This window comes from Onychostoma macrolepis, chromosome 11 (assembly GCF_012432095.1).
Source record: "Onychostoma macrolepis isolate SWU-2019 chromosome 11, ASM1243209v1, whole genome shotgun sequence".
Lineage (NCBI taxonomy): Eukaryota > Metazoa > Chordata > Actinopteri > Cypriniformes > Cyprinidae > Onychostoma > Onychostoma macrolepis.
Window position 1 is genome coordinate 16,316,744 of NC_081165.1, and position 22,516 is coordinate 16,339,259.

A 22,516-nucleotide genomic window follows, 5' to 3' on the forward strand; every position below is an offset into this window, starting at 1 on the left:
GGGCTACATCATATGTCATTCACTGGTGAGAAAACTTTATAGTACAGTTAGTAAAAGTACTACAATACCAGGAAGGAAGATCAGGTTGTTGATGTTTGCCTGCCATTCTTGCTCTGTCTGCACAGCGTGCGTGAACGCGCTGATGACGTATCCTGTCTGCGCGAACAGGGTGCGCAGAGGTATGCAAATACATACGTTGACAGGCAGGTAGGAAAGCCTATTAAAACGTTCGGACCGAGCGTTTTGATTGGACGAACATTTCTTGGTCCTACACCTTCCACAGAATATATAAATACAGATAAATACATTTAGACCACTTAACTTAATGATTGCTATCAGGATGTGAAGAGACTTTCAACCAGCATAACAAAAAAATGTTTCTGAAGACAATCACCTATGGCACCTTTAAAGGTGCTGTATGTAGGATTGACATCTAGCGGTTGAACTAGGTATTGCAGTCCAAATTCAAAATATTGGAGACGTTTTTTCACCTGGCCCCTCCTCCTCAGACTTGACACACACGCAGGTTGCCAGATTAATGACACCAACAGGAACGAGCACACATGACGATGAATTAAATTAAATACGCTGTGTTATCCGCCAACTGGCAACCCGGGGTGCCGAAATACAATTGGGTAAACTGGCAGTGGGCGGGTTTCACAAACCATAACACAAACAGACATTCCGAGCTGGAATGCACATTTTCAAAGGAGAATAACTGACTGTAGCATTGTTTTTCAAATAAACAAATATGTTAACTTAGCATGTTTCTTAAATATCTGCAAACATATTATGGTATTTTTATGCTTTAGTAGAGTCAAAATCCTACGTACAGCACCTTTAAGATCAGCCAATAGGACCACCTGCTGACATGTCATACAACCCTGCTATGCCGCTCTTGTTTAATTTGTAATGGAAATGCAAAGTTATTCAAGGTGAATAATCTGTTATCCATGCTGTCTTGCCATTCTTTCTCTTCTTTTCCTGCTCCTGATGACCTTAAACCATGCTGCCATCTCTATTAGTTTGTGACGGGGCCTCGGCCAACCCACCATCAGGTAAATCCCACAGACCTATCAGACACTTCTTAAGAAGCTTCTCTTTTTTTAGCCAGTTATAACTTATGATATTATTGTATGTGTAATATAAACATTAACATTATTTTCAATGCTTGCATATTACGACACCTACTGTATTCAGTTTACTACAAATGCTCCTAAGTAGTAGCTCAACCAGTGAGTGTGATGCTTGTGGTGCAGAAATTATGAACCATTATGACTAGACATGTATTCATATTACATATTCATGTGTTAGCTCAATTGTGTAACAAGCTCCCCGTCCTTGAGAACCAGACATTAGAAGTATCTCCTCTGACTCATCCGTTTCTTGTCTTTTCTGAAGGAGCGTCTACATGATGATGTTTTGTATTTATGTTATCTGATGAGCAGATGTGCGACGAAGACTGACGCTGATTGCTAATGCTTGTCAAGGCTGTTAGTGCACCTTTTATTAGATGAAATACTTCAGTGTGTTACTTTCCTGACCAGAAATATTGCTGTACGTGTTTAGAAGAATTGGCCTTTCGTCAGTCATAACCAAATGCATTCAGAGGTCATTAAGATCATTAGAATGGAAGTTGCTTTGGGCAGCTTTACTCTTGTCCGTACATGCAAGAGTGTGTGTGTTCCAGATATTCCATCCGCTGTGCTTTGGTGTTTCATTACAAGGAGGAACTTGTTTGTCATTTGTTTCTAATGATTTGTTTATGCGTTTTGCGTGTAGCCACAAGCCCATGCGAGAGCATCCACAAGCATCTGACCTCTAAGCAAAGTTCTGTGACTTTCTGCCCCAACCTGCCACATGTCTCTCTCTTTCCAGTGCCTTAAATTTATTTGCACTAGAATTAAAATCACAGGAAACAACAAGATTTGCAGTATGATACTGTCACAAACTATAAGGAAAGCCTTAAGGTGTGGTCACATTAGCAAACTTTTGCAGAGATTGCTGCAAGTGCTCCATTGTTCATTGTCAAGTGTAGCAATTAATGAAGCTCACACAGAAGTCACTTTCAAATCAAGCAGATTTCTATTAGTGAATGTGACGGATTCGTGTGACCAACTTTTTCACCCTCACACAAAACTCCTGATAATGTGGATTCCTATTGAGATGACTGGATTTCTTCTGTGAAATTTTGCCGAGCAGTTGTAATTTCCACCACACCTTGAGTGTTAAGGTGCTGTCGCTTTTACTATTGTTTGGTGAATTTTTGCAGACAAAATCAATCACAATCAGGAATTTTCCCATGCAGATATTACAGTGGGTTCAGAATCAAAAAATGGCTTTTGTGTGTGATATGTCTCATGTATCGCTACATTATAGACGATATACAGTGGACCTTTTTGCCGCACCTAATACATTTTTGTTTAGAGGGGAAATAAAGCAAAAAGCATAACAATGTACAGAGGTCCGTGAAGGGTTTACCTTATAGAACAGCACTTGACTGTGTAATGTGCAGCAGTAAAAGAAGCTTTGACATCTGTGCTGATGTTAAAAGAGCTGAGTTAAGGTTTCATTTCTCCCCTGTGGCTGCGGCAAGTCCCAGCTCGCTTCCACTGCAGACTGGGTAAAACTGATGCCTACAGGCCATTAGAAAACAAACAGAAATAGGAGAGAGTGGAAAGGGAGTGTCTCTCTCTCACACACACACACACACACACACACAGAGAGCAGAGGCTGGAATAGTTGGCTGGTGTTGAATGTTGGTCAGAGGAAGAGAAATGAAGAACATATAGGTCAGAGCCTCTGTGGTGCATGATGAAAACGATTCTAGCACTTGTGATATATATACATACATACATACATGCATACATACATACATACATACAGTGTGTACAGAATTATTAGGCAAGTTGATATTCTGGTCATGTTTTTTTTCCAAGAACATTTTACCAATTCCAAACCACATCAATCTTAATAACTACTATTGATTTTGTATTTAATCATTTATAAGTGATATATAATTGTCCATGAAGGCTGAAAATCAAAAACTCCTTATTTCAGGTGTGCAGAATTATTAGGTTTTCTTTTACAGATAAAATGAGCCAAAAAAAGAGATTGAACTCAATAATAAAAGTAAAAAAAAAATATTAAATGCCCATGATAATGTTGCAATACTAATGCGATAATAGAATTAGCAAAGTTAAGGCATGACCATTGGGCAGCAAAATGCTCATTGGGTCAGCACGGTCAGAAAAAAACAGGTGGAGAAGAAAAGACACGTTAACTGCAAAAGAATGAAGAATTAGAATTAGGTGAGAAACCATCAGGAACCATTTAGTCTCCAGCACCATCATTTTCCAGAACTGCAACCTTCCTGGAAGTGGAATGTGTCAGGTTCTCAGAGACTTTGCTTGGGTAAAAGAATTCTTTAAAATGACCCTCACTTAATAAGAATAACATGCTGAAGTGTTGTGAAATACATGAAGACTGATTTTTTTTTTTAATAGGCTTTATGGAGAGATAAGTTGAGAGTGACTCTTGAAGGACCAGCATCACATCCTCTTGTGCCACTGTTTGAAGAATGTATCTTCCAGAATCTGGCAGTAAGTTTTGGGAGCTCATTTTAGTTCATCTCCTATCCTGAAAAGTCTGTCTTGCAGTATTTATTAAACATGAGCTCCTAAAACTTACTATAAATATTATATATATATATTAGGTGCATCCATTTGTTTCCTTCACGTTCAGCATTTCATTTGTCCCCCTCTCTTATTTTCTCTCATGCTCTCTAACACTCTTTTCTGTCCCTTTCATAGATCCACAATCTCTCATGTCCTTTTTCTTTCAGTCACTCATGCCCTCTTTCTCGCTCTTTCTGCCATTCATATACATGCATTCATTCTTATCTCTATCCCCTACAAACACACAGACACCAAGTCTCCGCTTCCATCCCTCCCTGGCATGTCCACACACTCTCTCTCTCTCTCTCGCTCTCTCTCTCTCTCTCCCACATACACTTGTACGGCATTGTGACAGTAGTTTAGCACAGAGTGGTCTTCGCCCCAGGCTGCGCTCGATCCCCTGTCGGCCTGTATGAGTCACAGTGAGAGGAAATCACCCATTACACACACACAAGCAATGTTTGTTCTCCAGTGGTGGTCTTCTGTTTCTGTTTCTTTTCTTTCTTGTTTCCTTTGTCAGGTGTCTGTTTTCACCTTTGACCCAAAGGTCTATAAACTATATTTATGACAATTTTTTAAAATTATTTTTATAAAGTATTAAATACTTTATCCATTGTTTCCTTTTGTCCTTATGCAAACAGAGTGTACTGTCCTCATATGCCATAGATTTAATTATAGAGCTGTTCCTCTAAGCAAGTTGCTTTAGTGTCGGAGCTATTTTTTATCTACTAGTGTGAGTTGCCCCAAAATGCCACCCTATTACACGATCTCTCACACAGTGCATCCATTTACAGTGAAGCATGCTAGTCCAGTCCCTTAACCGCACATCATTTTATAGGGTGCATAGTGAAACCCGGCTTGGGTCAGTCTTTTATTTTCTGTGTATTTAACGAAATCAACTCGTCAACTCGTGCAAGCTTTTTTTATAGTCACATAATGATAAATTCTCTCCGAAGAGCACAACTCAAGTCTCTCAACATCATTTTTATTGGAGGACTGACACTCTGAGCACAGACAGTAACACGAAATCTCCGCTCTGCTTTCAGACATGAGTGGATCAGTTCTGTGGTGTTAAATCACTTCTCAGCCTCCCATCAAGGGGTGTCCGCTGTATTTATTGTTCTTGTCTCTACACACACTCGTGGCTTTGGGAAATCTCTCAGAGGCTTGCTTAATGATAGGCTTGGATTATTCTGAGCCACGTTGTTGGATGTTTTTGGGTGTACCTGAGCCATGTGATTAGGTTGGATGTTGTCTAAGGGAGAACTGAAAATAACTTTTGCCTGTGTCCACAAAAATATTAGACAGCAGAACTGTTTTCAACACTTATAAGAAATGTGTGTTGAGCATCAGATAAACATATTAGAAAGATTACTGAAGGATCATGTGACACTGAAGACTAGAGTAAAGCCCCATTCACACCAAGGATGATAACTATAAAGATAACGATATTAGCGTCCGCACCAACGAACGATATCGTCTGTTTATTCTCAGCGCACACGCGCCTGTCACTTTAAATTATTGAGCTCATTATAGCAGGATTGATTCTGATTGGGTGTCAATGTTTTTATTGTTCATCAGCTGGGAAAAAAATTATTCTGAAAGTGATTCCAACGATATCATTTCTCTGTGCCTTTATCGTTATAGCTGTAGTGTGGACTCTGCTATTCTTTAATATTGAGAACGATTTTTAGAACTATATCTTTATCGTTATCTTTATAGTTATTGTCCTTGGTGTGAAAGGGCCTTAATAGCTACTGAAAATTCAAGTTCACAATCACATGAATAAATTACACTTAAATAAATTAAAAATTAAGAAAAATCTAAATATATTAAATAGAAAATATATTCAAATAGAAAACTATTATTTTTAATTATAATACTAACACCTAATATTATTATTCTTATTAATTTATTAATTTATTTTGAAATCTTTGATGAAAGATTTCATCCAAAAGATGAAATGGAATGGAATAAGCTTCTAAGCATGGCCATAATAATCAACATTTTAGTGTGATGGATTCTTTTTTAAATTGTGTATGATGGTTGGGGTAAAATGGTGTGAAATCACAACATCTAGTTCATGGAATCCAGCATTTTGTTGAACCTGTTTTCTACTGGAACTATTTACTAAAGCAATCATCTGTCTGTTGTGACAGACACCCGAAAGCGAGTAGCACACCAGAAATTAGCAGTAGACTTTAGAAAATAATGTCCTTTAATTTCTCCACTAGGGCTTTCAAATAAACCTGGAGATTCTGCTTAATAACTGGAACATTGCCCACAACAGGCAACCTGAAATTTCGACAGTAGTTGCAATGACATTTATTGTTAAAGGTGGTGAATTTGTACATTATGCTGCATTGATGGATTTGGCTTTAAATGAGAGGAAGAAACGACATTTCTCAGAAAGTGTGTTACTGTCCTGCATGACTATTAGGACCCTAAAGCAAAACATAATAATATCCAAAATAATAATAATAATAATAAAGTCTGGGTAAGCCCAAAATATGTAATTTTTGCAAATGTATTCATCCCACAAAAAAGCTATTAAATAATCACAATTAAATGTCTAAATATATTATAATCTATAATGTTTTTTTCCTTGAAATAATTTTAAGGGATTGAAAATGTCTCCTATTTCAACCACACAGACAGATAAACTGCATATGGTGCTATAATGAGCTCAATAATTTAAAGCGGCAGACGAGCACACGCTTAGAATAAACAGACGATATTGTTCGCTGGTGTGGACGCTATTATTGTTATCTTTATAGTTATCGTTCATGGTGTGAATGGGGCTGTGGAGAGAGGCAGAGAGAGAGAGAGGTCACCTCTTGCTCCAGTGCTGCCCGGCTGCTAGCGCCCACTGACAGGCTTTGCTGAGGTAATATTTGCTGTGCGGAGTAAGAGAGAGAGAGACAAATAGAGGGAAAGCGGGGGAGGAAGTGATGGGGGAGGGGACGACTCCTCCAGCAGGCATGCAGTATTCTCCCGATGAATAAACCGTTGTGCCAAAGCTGTGCCACCACCCCGTTACAGCAGAGAATGAGAATACTGCTCATTTCTCCAGGCTGCTGTGTGTGTGTGTATGATTTTGTTTGTTTCATTGTGTCTGTATGATGAGCAGAATTGATATAATTCATCTAGCATGTATGATCCCTGCTGTTCCAGTGTCTGAATATCAGATTGTCAATTAACTGCAAATTCAAATGCCTCATGATTTGAATACATTGCCTGACAGACACAGGAGAATGTCCTGAGGTGAACTGACTTGTGTCAACACTGACTTGTTTCTCTTCTCTCTCTGTTTCTGCTTAACTCTCATTTCTTTGACTTCCTCCTCAGTTCCTCCACAGGACTCAGTTACAGCCAGCACGGCCTGCCCTTCCTACCAACAGCCCCTCCATTCGGCCGGGCTCACAGACCCCAACGGCTACAGTTTATCCCCCCAACCAGCACATCATGATGACTATGACACCTATGCCCTTTCCTACCCAGACACACCAATACTACATTCCTCAGGTAAAGAGTCAGTAAACCTGTTACTGTGAAATCACCAAATATGGATTGTATACACAAAATAATTTCAGGGTTCCCACAGTGATGAAAAAATCCAAAATATCATGGAATTTTTAAAATGAGAGATTTATCAAATGTTCTTAATGCAGTTTTACTCAATTTGCCATTATATCTGTTTCATTATTTAATTTATTTATAAATAAAACATGAATGGGATGTTTAAAGGGGTCATCTTATGCTCATTTTCCAAAAGTTGATATGATTCTTTAGGGCAGGGGTGTCAAACTCAGCTCCTGGAGGGCCGGAGCCCTGCAGAGTTTAGATGCAACCCTAAATAAACACACCTGATCCAGCTAATTAAGTCATTCAGGCTTATTTGAAAACTAGATGGTTTGTGTGTTGGAGCAGGGTTGGAACAAAACTCTGCAGGGCTACCGCCCTCCAGGAACTGAGTTTGACACCCCTGCCTTAGGGTCTTAATGAGAAGTCTATAACATACTTTGGTTAAAATTTCTCAGTGGTAGTGTATAAAACACCCTTTTTACCTTGTCAAAATCAGCCCTTTTTGAAGCGCATTTATGTAGATCGCCGGGCGCATTTCCTTCAAAAATTAAAGTAGCGTTAATCCTCTGCGTCTTCAGCGGCTCAGATGTCGGGAGTAAATGATGACTGCTATGTTCATTATTGGGTCAATGACGTGACACCTACATTTTCTGTCCGATTGCATTTTTTCAGTTATAAATTGGTTTAAATGAATAAAAAAGATGCCATATATAAGGAGTACATCTCCCACGTATGTACCAACTTTAATTTTTCAAAAAACATTAGTTATTTGTAACTTTTCTGTTATTCAAAGTGTCAAAACATCATGTGGTGCGACCGTCCGTCCATAACTGATGATGTTTTGTAAACATCTTTGAAATTACCATAAATTTATTCCGATTAATTTTCTGCACTATTTGGCATGATTTCCAAAGTGTTTTGTAATCCTATATAAAATGGCAAAGCATTTGTATTTATATTTCCATCATAATATTCAAACAAACTTTGTCCGATATTCTCCATTTTATGAAATATCATGTGGTGCGTACCAACTACTGTTTTGGTACTTTTATGTTGAAATCCATTCAAAGATAGGACGTTGCATCACATAACAATTTGCCAAGGACCCATAGAAGCATCAAGCAGGTTTGTAACTCTCTTTCAAATTTGGAAAAAAATAACCTTTTTAATGGCTGGTATGTAGTAACCATATTTAGATATCATGTGGTATTACCTAAAAAAAAACAATGAATATTAAGTTATTTCTACAGGCATTTATTTTTATTATAAATTTCATAGTGACCTTTCATGGGAAGCTAGCTTGTTTTGTTTAGGTGGCTAATTCTGTGGTTGTAAATTTTGACTGAATTTGAAAATATCATGTGGTGTGACCAAATATCATGTGGTGCGACCACTGCAGAGTGTTTTCCATTATAGATGTATGTCCCAGATTCACAGTTTTTGTGCTTTTATATTCAATTAATGGTTTATATACACAAAATACTTTATTTTAATATCATTTGGAATAGAGTTTTATGCAGTTTGGGTCATTTTGAGCGGTTTATGTGTAATGTTTTTACAATATGAGAAAAAATGCAAAAAAATAGAAATTTAGAGCATCTAATTTTAGTTTAGTAATTATGCATTTATTAGTAATTACTATTTTTACTATTTTACCAGATTCCACTGCCAAGCAAAATAAAATAAACGAACACCATAGGTAACATGTTAATTCTGACCCTGCAGTCAAGCACAAACTCCAGGTGTTTTTTTCATGCTGTAAGAAAGATGTTTATGATTTCATCTCAGAACCTGTGTCAGCAACTCTAAATTGACCCTTAGCAAAGACCCGTCCTTAGTTACTGTTGCTACGTCAGACAAACCATCCGACAAACCATGGCATTTTTTATGCCACACATAAAATGTTCTCATGCAGTGAAAAATACATCACGGAGCAAAGAAGACATTGACAACACGCCGACATACAAGACAGAGCAGGTTACTTTCGGTATTAAACAAAGTCTCAGTTCAAATTTTGTCATTTTTTAAAAGAAATTCAAACAACAAATACTGTTTTGTGGCTCTTTAATGTGTTGTGACCGATTGCTGTAGCACCTCAGTTCAAGCGGCATGTGACCGATCATCTCTTACTAGTTATAGCACAAAATAACCATGAATGAACATCAGAAGGTATCTTGTTTCAACTGTGAAAAGATGTCAATAAACACTATTTTTCAAGTTAAAGTCCACTGACGTTAATCTACTCTCCTGTCTGGTTTGTTTGTCAGACAAAAATGGCAGATTTGGCATTATGATTGCTCAGATTAACAGGCAATCAAACTCCCGGCGAAGGGTCAATTGAGCAGCCAAGGTTTGGAAAAGTTTAGAAATAACTGTGTCTAAAAACATGACTGCAGTTAATGCCATATGCTGAACTTTTCACACGTTTCTTTAAATAGATTTTTAATGATGTAAGGACTTTGAGTCATCTGGAGCGACCACTCATCATGTGGTGCAACCAATAATAGCAATAACTATATTAAATTAAAAATAAATTATCAAATTTCTGTGGCTGAAATATGAATCACTGCTATAGTATGCTTAAGTGAATTTTAAAAATATTTTTCTCAGTTTTGTGCAATTTACAGAAAAAATAAGTCTGCTAACTACTATTAAAAAGGCAACTCTGAAATTATAGAACACAAATATGAGGTCATTATGTACAAAAACTCAAAAGAAATGCAAATACTTTTAAAAAATGTTAAGCATGTTAAGGAAATTAATTAATTTTAATATAAATCATCGTCGCACCACATGACATTTTTTAAGGCTACGGCTGATTCATCTAGATGAAAAAACACTAAGATCACTTAATTAAAAATTTTCTATGAATTTATGTGTACACAACCTTCTTAATGTTTGAACAACTACAAAAGATATAATTTTTTGTATTTTAAAATTTGCCTGTCGAAAATCCTTGTACGTCAATGACCCATTATTACATCTAATAACAAAGCACCTCAATCGCTTAAGAGACATTCTTGTCTTCCCCTGTACCGGAGTCGACACAATGGTGGTTGGACTGTTTACAGTTCACTCAGCTCATTTAGGGCGGGTCTAAGGTAGAGGCCTGCACGGGCCTCAGATTTAGGCCCTAGCCCAGCCCTGGCCCGAGACACTCAGGCCCTAGCCCCGCCCGTGTCCGACAGCTTATCAGAATTTCCGACCCGAGCCCATCTTTTTTCCCCCTTCTCTCAAAACAGCTTATACTATTGTTTTGGCTATTAAAATACTTTTGTTCTGTATGTAATTGCAAAATGATTATATTTTGTTTCATTTTTTTATTTTATTAAGTTAATTTAGAAAAAGGTTTGGAACATTTTTTGTTCGTTAAATATAAGTTTTTGTTTTTTAAAGTAACAACCAAGCGGCCAGTGAGCTGATCATAGCCTATGTTTGATCAATTTAGCCTTCTCAAATCATCACGACTTGCCTAAAATAAAATCTATATACTAAAACAGTTCAAGCATAAAACAATATTTAAACATTAAACATGCGCTATGTTTGAACAACAACATGCGCTATAATAATAAATGTGCGCTAACCCAAGTTTGTGCGGAGAGTGGAAGCTAAAGCACGCTCTGCAGGACATGTAGGCACCAGCGCAATCACTTGCATTTTTTTCAGTGGAAACAACTTAAAATAGCCTACGCCTTCTGATAAAGGTAAAAGTAATACATCATTCGGAACTGTAAAGGGTCTACTTTTATTTGTGTGCACTCACAATATCAACAAAACGTTGTGCTTTTATAAAATGAAGAAAATAAACATGATGCACTTTCTGCTGTCTCGTCTTGAACAGGAGCGCTTCACAAAAATGAACCGAAACTCAGCGAATACATGCCTCACAGACATGATAAATATATCTATAGAAAGCTTTAAATTACCACTTAACAAAATCTAAAACAAAAAAAGCTTTCATTATAATCATAATCCGTAAAGATGCACTTCTCTCTAAAGGCGCATCAATGAGGAGATGGCGAGTCAGGATCAGCAACTTCATGCTTGCGACACCGACTCAGAAAACACTAGTTTATTAGTAAATAATTCAAATATCTCCTTACTATTTTCCCCCCGACACATTCATGGTCATTACTTTTGCTGGTGCTCTGCGGCAAGCCTTAGCCTATTGCTATTGTGACGTCACACCGACAAGAAGCTGAGAATGGCCTGATTTGAAAAAGGGGATATTGCTTATAAAGGTTAAAAAACACCACTGGGTGGATTTTTATCATTATAGGGTGGTTGTGTACACACACTGCCAACACACACTTATGTTCAAACAACATGTAAAAGTGAGTTTTGCATCCGATGACCCCTTTAACAAAACTGATCATTTGCTGTCTTTTTATGCAGAAATTTGTTTAAATTTATGTATGGTATTGTGATGTATTTAGATTTGTATGGTAGAATTTGTATGGTTTATAATTTTATTTTTATATAAATGTTAATGTGCAACATATTTAAGGAATTTGTAATAAATGTTTAATTCATGAAATATTCATTAAATATATTTATATTAAATGTTTATATACAAACATATATATTAAGTATTTTTCTGTTGACTTTTGAATCATTCCTTTAAATAAAAGTCAAATCGGATGCTTAAAACGTATTTAAATGCATTTAAGGCTAAATAAAATTTAGATTGGATGTTTAACAAAAGTTATTTGCTGTGTTTGTGTAGTAGAAATGAATATAATCTCAAACAGGGTTCGCAAAATTTCAAAATCCCTGGTAGCCCTTCGGGCAGGTACTCTTCAGATTTTGGTAGCCCGAAAATTAATTTAACTAGCCCGAATTAAAAAATTACTATTTTATTTTATTATTAAATATTTTATTTTAATTTAAATATAGAAAATCAGATAGGAGTTTAAATGTCAATCAAAAATATTTTCAATACACAAATATCAACAAAAATGAAGGAAGGAATTTTATTTCACTATTTACAGGGTATCTGCAGAATTTTGAAAAATATATTTAAGGCAATTTATGACCCATTTTAAGAGCTGCACAAGTAAAATGAACACAGAATGAGCGGGGTTGGACAATGTCTATGGTAACATACAGTTTTGAGCCATAAAATTACATGATTTACAGTTCAGATACAGGTTTTCACAAAAACAAAAATCTTATACAACAGCGTTTCAGGCTATAGACCGTTTTTATGAAAAGGGATCAATCAAGCATATAAATTATTATGTTAATTTAAAATGTATACATATTACTGTCTTAATTGTTTAGATTTTTAGAAGGCACATCAACTTATTTCTCATTTACAACTCTGTGTTTGCTGCGTAAAAACATGAGTTGATATTTGCATTGATCTGACCATAAAGAGCAAGAAAGGCTTATTGGAAATGCAAATTCATTCTCTGCCACGAGGTGGCGCTTTAGGAGCGCTGAAATATTGCGGTTTCCCCGGAAACGCTGTACACAAAGCAGCTCTGCGCTCATAAATGCTGCTTTATCAGGAATTATAGGTAAAATGAAATTAAAATGCCAACGACACGTTTCTGAGGACAGTCGGTTACCTTCAGATACATTCACATAAAGACATCCGCGCCGCGTTTTGACTTGAAATGTGCAGCGCTCATTATTTATTCAATGACATCATTGCCTTTTGAAGTTTAACGTAATCCTGCTGTATCGCGACTCTTGTCTTTCCGTCCCTAACTGTAAGACCTCTAGAAATTATAATTAAGACATTTCTTATACCATTTAACGTATTTAAAACTTTTTATGGCCTTAATTTTGATACAACTCACTTTTTTAAGGACCCGCGGGAGATCTGTATTTAAGGAGCCCGTCGGGCAGGCAGTGATACATTTTGGTAGCCGACTGGAAAACACAATAGCCCCGGGACATCGGGCTAGCGATTTTGCGAGCCCTGTCAAAGAATATGAATAAATATCATTTTCATGCAGTCGTACACATATATAAATATATATTTAAATGAAATTCTCCACCTCTTCTCTCAGTATCGTCATAGTGCACCTTACGTGGGACCCCCGCAGCAATATGCCATCCAGCCGCCAGGGTCTGGAACCTTCTACCCAGCACCCGGCCCTGGGGAATACCCTGCTCCTTATGGCAAGTACAGGCCTCTCTAAAGTGCACATTACAGTGTGAGTGTGCTTGCATCACACCCAGCTGGTTCATATTAGCTCCAGGTAGTTTCAGTATGTCTCTTATTAACTAACTGAGAAATGACCCCGTTTCCAGAAAGCGATTCATTCCGAGGCTGTTTAGATCTCATGTGAAAGCAGCTCACACAGAGACGTGACTCACTTTTTTCCTTCCTTCCATCTCTTTTCCAACAACAGCTGCCGGGCCACCATATTATGCCGGCCAGACAGTGTACCCTCCCTCTCCACCCATCATAGTGCCTGCACCACTGCCACCTCCACCAACCAAGCGTGAAAAGAAACCAGTGAGTACCTAAAACGCTCTGCCTCATTTTAGAAACGCCAAGGGATCCACTTAGTTTTCAATTCATTTTAGACTGATAAGGCTTGGATTTAATCCCAAAGGCTCTGGCTGGCAGACCCAAGATTAAATGCAAAAATTCTGTTAAAAGGGATATTCATCAAGTATTAGTTTTACCCTGGTATTGGCCTTGGCTTTTTGTGTAATTATGTCATGCTAGTATATTAAATTTCCTGAATTTAAGATGAAAAGTAAGTATTGATTTTGTCCAGGAATGTAGTCAATTTGTGTGCCATGCAACTCCTGACATATTTGGATCAGACTGTCTGATGTGGTGGTTTTGTTACATGCTGGGAGGTTGGCATCGGCAGTGATTGACCGTGTTTTATCCCACGCCAAAGTGAGAATTAAGCCAACTAGAAATCACCCAGCCTCCTGCAAAATGCCACATACATTTTAAAATAAATCTTAGGAAGTAACTCTTTAGTATTGGGGTTTAATGATGGGATCTAGAAATTTCCAGAAAGGTCTACTAAGTCTGTGAGCTTGATGCCTTTTTGGAAGCTTATGTCTGTTCCATCCAGCCAATTAAATTGTCAGCTCATATCTAAGCATTTTTCAAAGATTGATTTTGAATTCACCACATAAATCAAACTCTCTGGATACAAATATTTTAAATATTTCAGTTCTCAAGACCAACAAAAAAGAATGTACTATTGAAAATGATTCTGTAAGTGAAGTTGTATATTCTTATAAGTATTAACAAATTAAATTAAAAATGTCATACAGCTTTGGAGTCATGAGTCATTTCTCAAGTAAACAGAACAATGAAACGAATCACAAACATAAAAACAGTTTTTGAAATGTATATTTTAATTTAGAATTATGCTACAATTCAAAAGATTGGAGCTGGGTAAAATGTTTTAATATTTTTGAAAGAAGTCTCTAATGCTCGCTAAAGGCTGATCAAAAATACAGTAACACAGTAATGTTTGAAATATTATTACAATTTAAAGTAACTGTTTTCCATTTAATATTTCTAAAATTTCATTTATTCCTGTAATGGAAAAGCTGAATTTTCAGCAGCCATTACCCCAGTCTTCAGTGTCACATGATTCTTCAGAAATCATTCTAAATCACACTGATTTGGTGCATAAGAAATATTTTTTCATTCATTTCATCAATTTTTTTTTTTTTTTACTGACCTCAAACATTTGAACGGTGGTTTAATAAAGTAATGTAAAAGGAATGTAAAGGGGAATGTTTTCAGCAAACAATGACTTAAAATATAGTTTGTACTGAAGTACAGGTACTTCTGACAGCCCTCTAGGGAACTGCGATCGACCCGGATGCTTTAGTGAGTTATTTGTTGTTTTGCGCCATTGTTCTCCCAGATTCGGATCCGAGACCCCAACCAGGGTGGAAAGGACATCACAGAGGAAATTATGTTTGGAAGTCGGAATCCTACTCCTCCTGCAGGGCACCCGGCCTCCACCTTAACCCCACCTGCAGGACGGCCCTCCTCGACACCAACCCCACCCACAGGACACCTGTCCTCCACACCCACCCTCCACAGGCAAGAAATACATATTGTCCATTATCTCCACAAAATGGCATCACTTCAAACAGGGGCAGGTGAAGTCTGAGCTAAAATTGCAAGTAATTTCTTAGGAAAGTGATTTATCAGGTGCCAGAATTTGTTCTTTCTCAGTTATTTATACTTGGAGTAATTATTCACTTCAGAGGAGTGCAGTGCTTAATGCATTTAACACAAGTTCATGCGTCATGTGAGTGTTTAACACGTCTTTAATAATTAGCACCGCTTTAAGCTCTCACTACTCATGTCCATTGGGTCCTTGGCTCAGCTGTTTTAAGCTTACCTGTCTAATGCTATTTTCCAGACATGTATAGCCACCCACTACTCTCTCTCTCTCTCTCTCTCTCTCTCTATCTATCTCTCTATTTATCTATCTCTCTGGCACACAGGGTGTGCGTGGATTAGTTCCAGCTCACACAGTCTGCCCCCAATCTAATCCTTATAAACACACTTAGAGCGTTATGCTGTTGGCTGCACCATTATATGTTTATGTATATTTTGGTCTATGGACAATCCAAAAAAAAGTGAATTGATAAAGTGTGTCAACATGCAGCAAAATGTTTCAGCGGAGTAGGGATGTGCCCGAATAGCGAATCCGTATTCGGAAAGGCACAGAAAATGAATAATGCGTTCTACGGAGCCACAAAAGGGACATGGTTAGCCGCTTGCTAGCAGTAGCCTGTTACATTACAGTACATAAAATTTCACTTACCACGTAAACAGAGAGAGGTAAGGAGAGATGACCGATAGGACGATGTCGAATGATTTACAGATCCTGAGCACCACTAACAAACATCTAATCTTGTGAAATGTGTGGTAAGTAGTGCCGCTCCTAGTAGAGTAGGCTACGTGTGGTCATGAATCTCAAAAGTGAAAGTAAAAAGCAAACGTGAATTCATAAGTTATTTCACTGTCCCGCATATTAATAACGGCTCCCTGATGCCCGCAATTTATATACAGGATAATTACCCAACAATATAATTGTGAGCGAAAGCACTGAAATATATTTTTCTCGTATGTATCGTATTTATTCCATTTACGGTTGCCGTAGTACACGCCTTTACCTTTCCGAATACCGTATTAGCATTCGGGCACATCCCTAAGCAGAAGTTTGAATGACAGTGGCTGCCACAATCCATTCGCTCTCGACCATGACCAGTGCTAATGACTTTTACAAAAATATGTGGCAGTCACATATGATATGTATATTTATGCCATGGTCTGTCTGAATACTCGATTCTGACTGGCTGTCAGGTGTTGATAAAATTCGTTGAACTGCACAGGTAGTTCCAGGTCAGTTTAATCACGTTCTATATTAATGCGCTTCCTATAAACATTGGTAACCATAGTAACATACCGTTACAGTTGAATAGTAATATAGACGAAAATAACCATCATTTTTATTGTTCCGGTCAAATATTGCAGCGCAAATATTATTAACATCTTTAATATGTGAATGCTGGGAAATGACCATGGCATAAACGGGATAATCAACGGCTAGCTGCTTCGCGGAGGCGCGTCGGGTGGTTCTTCGCCTCCACGTCGTGCATTCAAATCGTTTAATTATCCCTTACGTATACACCATGGCATTGAAGAATTACCATATATACCATGATATTTAATGATAAGCCAAAGTACTTCAAAAACTGCAATGGTAGTACCAAGGTTTAGGCCTATGTCCAAAAAAAAAAAAAACTGTCAAAAAAGACCTAAGACTTGAGATTACCATGTCCAAAAAACATGGTATTATCACGGTATCTGTCCATGTAAAACATTAGATTACCTTGCCAAAAGACAATGTATTATTAACATGGTACCTGTTCAAAATACGCACTCTTTTCATGTCCAAAAACATAGTAATCCATGGTATCTATCCAAAGAAACATGCTTATCATGTCCAAAAATGTGGTTTTACCATAGTACCTGTCCCAAAAAAGACATGAGATCACTATATCCAAAAACATGGCATTACCATGCAATGTGTCAAAAAAACATGGTACTACCTGGTTCAAAATACCATGTCCAAAAATGTGGTATTACCATGGTACATGTCCAAAAAAAAAAAAAAACATGAGATCCCCTTTTCCTAAAACATTGCATTACCATAGTACATATTAAAAGAGTGCTGTTACCGTGGTACCATGTTCAAAAAACATGCTATTACTATTCATGCCAAAAAAATGTTTCCATGATAGATGTCCAAAAATATTGTATTGCCATGGTAGTACTATGCAAGTAAATTATCATTATATTTTAGCATATTCTGGGCTAGAATAAGCTAGGCTGTGGGCTAGGCTTTATGCCAATAGTCAAAGTTCTGGCTGTGCTATGGATGACTGATGTGTCTGCATTTTTCTTTTTCTCTTTTTCACCCTAAAACAGCCAAGCAACTGTCGGACCCCAGAACAAACGGCATGTGTCAACCCACCTCAGAGACTCTCAGAGAGCCCTGCGCCAGTGGATGGCAAACCTAGTTTAGGTAAAACTCCAGACCCAACCCACTTTTATTGATAACATTTATCTCTTAGGCCGCATGTCCACCAAAGCGTTTTTTTGCCAGCTGAAAACGCCCAGCTGTGAGCGCAGTGTTTTTTCCCCCCGTTGAGACGCTGTGGTTGCTATGATACGGAATATCCGCTGAAGTAATGGCAAACGCATAGCGAATTAAATGTTTCTCCAAGCATTATTTTTTATAACAATATTATGGTAGTCCGGCAATTCAGTCTGGAGACAAGCAATATCAACTTCTCCATTGTTGTTCAGTCGTTGTACAAGCAGGGTGATCGGTATTAGTCCCGCCCCCTCCTCCACTCTGATTGGTTGGCTGACTAGAAAGTGACAGTGATGAGTGCAGCGTTTTACTCAAAGTTGAACATTCTTCAACCCTCAGCGCCAAGAAAAAAACGCCTGAACGCCCAACACACAGCGCGAAAAAGACGCTCAGCGCTTGGCATGCTCCTGGCGTTTTGAAAAACGTGGCACTCCCATTGAGAACAACCGAAAAAATACGCTAGCCATGGGGAAAAACGCTTTGGTGGACACGCGGCCTTAAGGTCTTTCCTTTTATTCATGTTTTGACCCTCTCTTTGCTCTTGACCTTTATAGATGACAGGCCAAAAATTGAGTCTGGTCCGATAAAGCCTGTATCTCCTGGGCCTAGGCCTTCAGAGTCCACTTTAGAGAAAGGAGATGCCCCAAGTCTTCCATTATTAGCCTCTTGTTCTCCAGAGATGGCCTCCGATGTTCCCTCCCATTCTTCTAGTGGATGCATTAAGCCAACTGCTGCGGGAGAACCGGAAGTTATTTCTCCTTCAACTACCAAGGCTCAGACGCATCTGGTTAATTCTGGTGGGGACTCTATTCCTGAAACTTCTCTCAGACTCTCTGCTTCACCCTCAACGTCCCTCAAAGTGGTAAATGGCCTTGCCGAGTCTCAAACTCCTTTATCAAGCTACGAAGAACCTGAGGTCCAGGAAGCCCTAAAGATATCATTGTCCCACGAGGTTCAGCTGCCAACCCAGGGTACGTCATCCACGGAGGAGTCCAGTCAGGAAGTTCCAGTGGCCTTGGAGGAGCTCCAGACAATGCACCTCCCTTCTCTAGCTGTACATGTGCCCTTGATCCCAACCGTACAGGCCTCTTCAAGCACCTCCTGCAGCACTACTGTCCTTGGACCACCACCTGGTTTGGCACCACTTGTGCAGCCAGTTGTCCTTGAGGTGCCAGAGCAAAACAAGTCCTTGGACAACGTCCAAATAAAGGTTCAGGATGCTTCAGAATCACAAACTCAGAACAACTCTAGAAAGTTCATACCCTCAGGTATTTGTTCTTCATATGATTTGTGTTATAAATCAGGCAAAATTAAAAATTCAGATAAGCAGTTGCTAATTGTTTTTTCCTTTTTGTCTTAGCCCAAGCTGTTTCTGTTGTACCAAAGTCTTGGAAGAAACCAAATGAAGATGTTCTGATGGTGGAAACACTGCCGAAGGAAAATGAGGTGAGAGAGGCTATTATTCTTAACAAAAAAGGTAAATGAAAACATTTTTATTACTTAAAATAAAAATAACATAAGTACCTAAAATTAAAAATAATTTATAGGGTTTTTTTGTTTGTTTGTTTGGTTTTGAATTTCCATGGCTCAAAAAATCTAAACTGTTTATGTATTTTTCCAATTATTTTTTTTTATTTTCTTATTATTACTTTATTCATTTATTTATTTTTACCTAATTAAACCTTTACAATCCTTCTGCATTAAACATGAGAAATGTGAAATGTGTTGATAAATGTAATGTTTTTAATAATATTAAATAATTAAATAATAACTGTAAAATAAAAACTAAATCAACAGACTGAAAAAATTCTAAAAAATAAATGATTTATATATATATATAACAATAATAGTGAATAACGGTGAACACCACTGGAAACTAAATTGAAAAAACACATTTTTAATTTAGTTGATATTTCACTTTGTCTTTCCAGTTGAGTTTTCTGTGTTTTTCACACTATTGTTAAGTTATAATAGCGGGTACCCTGTCAGTGGAAAAGGGATATTGGGATGTTGGAAAAGGGAGAATTGCAAAATCCCTCCACATAACATAAAAGACTAATGACATTGTTATCATTGCACAAACCATTATGCAGTCATTCATCTCACATAACACCTCCAGGCCCTTGTGTAATGCTGATTTCTTCTCTTCACATCAGGAGGAGCCCTCAAAGGACAGCTCTGCTGGTGATGAAATGGTCTTACAACCAACCTTAGGGACCTACAGCAGCCCATTTACAGTGCCTGAGCACCAGGAGAAGCTCTCGGAGGAGAATGGTGAGACTGAAACAGAGCCTTTCAGGAATGGGGTGGAGACAGAGAGCACTGACAGTGGCGTTACACTCGGGGACAGCAGGGGGTCCATGTGTTCACCCACTCCACTCATGCAGGAAGGTAAGACTTTCCACAGGAAAGTGATCTTTTCATTTTAGTGTATATTAGGAGTGTAACAGTACACGTATTTGTACCGAAAGTTTTGTGTGTACCGAACAAATAGGCTAAAGCATTGTTTTAACCACTGCACGAGTGGAACTAAATTAGAAACTTCCAATTTAATATAGTGTTACTTTTCATAAGAAATAAAATCTCATCTTTCAAATTATGCCGTTTTGGTGCTCTTTATTGCGAGACAGATCGCTGTATAAATGCCTCCATTCAAACTGCAGAGGGGAGCGTGAATGAACGCGATCATCCCTTCCTCTTTACTACTAGTTTTAACATGAAATAAACATGAACATTTCATGACTCATGCAATGTTTTAAACACGGAAAGACGTCAGTAAAACAGCTTGTAAACAAAACGTCACTTCAGGCAAGTCAACAGTGTCCACGGCTTGTTTGTTTGCTAGAGAAATGAAGTCTAGAGAAGAGCATTTTATTACTCGTTATATTTTACTTTACCTGTTAGTGATGTCTTAATTATTGAATGCATGTTTAAATAAATCTGTTATGAAACAAGTTATGATAGCCACTGTGTAAAATGAATATATTTCAACAACAAATAGGCTAGAAATTTTATAATTTAGAAGTCAATTTAAAAACTGAATTATGTTTGCATACATTTTTTTTAAGTTGAGTGTTGATTATTATATTTAAAAATAAATAGTATTTAAATTTAAGTTTGGGCTCTGTTGTTAATTATAACTTTATAGTAATGTAAAGGGGCTTCCTATTTAGAGCATAACCTAAGATAGATTTGTATCCTTAAGAAAATTGTAATTTGAACTTTAATTGTAATTGAATTTATTTAAAGAAAGAGCAATTTGTTCATTAGACCATTGTTTAATAATAATAAAAAAGCAATTTTATGTATAACTTTTTTTCCCCTGCTGTGCTGCAACCATACCGAACCGTGACGTAAAAACCGACATATGTACTGAACCGTCATGTTTGTGTACCGTTACACCCCTAGTGTAGATACATATTTCTTTCATTCATTGAAGATCGAAGTCATCCTGTTTGTTAAATAGCCATTAGACTTTGGTTTACAGCACAGCCATGAATTGCTACTACTAATCACATTTTGAATTCATAAAGTGCTTATTAAAGGGATAGTTCACCCAAAAATTCTGTCATTAATTACTCACCTTCATGTCGTTCCAAACCCATAAGACCTTCATTCGGGACAGAAATTAAGATATTTTTGATGAAATCCGAGAGCTTTCTGACCCTGCGTAGACAGCAACGGAACTATCACATTCAAGGTCCAGAAACATAGTAAAGACATTGTAAAAAACAGTCAGTGTGACACAAGTGGTTCAGCCATAATTTTGTTCTTCAACACGCTTCTTGAGAGTATGACGATGTATGCATGCGCATTCCCTTGCTCGTAAACAAGGCGCTGCACATGCGTCGTCTTACTCTCGTGAACGTGCGTCGAAGAGCTGACACAGAAGAGCTTCATAAAATTAAGGTTGAACCACTGATGGACTATTTTAACGATGTCCTTACTACCTTTCTGGAACGTGGTAGTTGCGTTGCTGTTTATGCAGGGTCAGAAAGCTCTTGGATTTCATCAAAAATATCTTAATTTGTGTTCCGAAGATGAACGAAGGTCTTACGGAGTTGGAACGACATGAGGGTGAGTAATTAATGACAGAATTTTCATTTATGGGTGAACTATCTATTTAAGAGTTTTGTTGTTTGTATCACCAAAAGCACTTTACAATCGTGTACTGTTTTTGTTGATAAATTGCATAATGTATCTGGCCTACTATTGCTGTGCTTTTTCCACCCCAGGTCTTGTGCAGTCTAATGGAAAGAGACAGTATGACCGGGACTTCCTGTTGGGTTTTCAGTTTATGCCGGCCTGTGTGCAGAAGCCAGAGGGACTGCCTCAAATCAGTGATGTGGTGCTAGACAAGGTGGTTTTTGTTGTTGTTATTTCTTATGTTGTCAGAAGAGTTGGAGTCCTTCTGGAATTCAGCTGTCTGACTGTTTCTTGGATTTTGTAGACATACACACTATGTGTATTTGATAAATAATAGTATTACTGTGTCATATATGAAACATATCAAAGGATCATGTGACTCTGAAGTAATGGCTACTGAAAATTCAGCTTTGCAATCACAGGAATAAATTACATTTTAAAATATATAATAAAATAGAAAATAGTTATTTTAAATTGTTATAATGTTGCTGT

The 22,516-nt window shown here is 37.5% G+C and overlaps 1 protein-coding gene across 1 annotated transcript in view; it reads left to right on the forward strand.

Annotated features, from left to right (window-relative positions):
* Positions 1-22,516, forward strand: part of eif4g3a (eukaryotic translation initiation factor 4 gamma, 3a) — a 61,413-nt gene that overhangs the window by 21,661 nt on the left and 17,236 nt on the right. The window contains exons 5-14 of the mRNA XM_058792096.1: positions 1,026-1,058; positions 7,026-7,202; positions 13,283-13,394; positions 13,628-13,734; positions 15,116-15,299; positions 17,699-17,806; positions 18,433-19,146; positions 19,239-19,324; positions 20,035-20,269; positions 22,114-22,238. Of these exons, the coding sequence (XP_058648079.1) occupies positions 1,026-1,058; positions 7,026-7,202; positions 13,283-13,394; positions 13,628-13,734; positions 15,116-15,299; positions 17,699-17,806; positions 18,433-19,146; positions 19,239-19,324; positions 20,035-20,269; positions 22,114-22,238 (1,881 nt within the window). The remainder of the gene's footprint in view (positions 1-1,025; positions 1,059-7,025; positions 7,203-13,282; positions 13,395-13,627; positions 13,735-15,115; positions 15,300-17,698; positions 17,807-18,432; positions 19,147-19,238; positions 19,325-20,034; positions 20,270-22,113; positions 22,239-22,516) is intronic.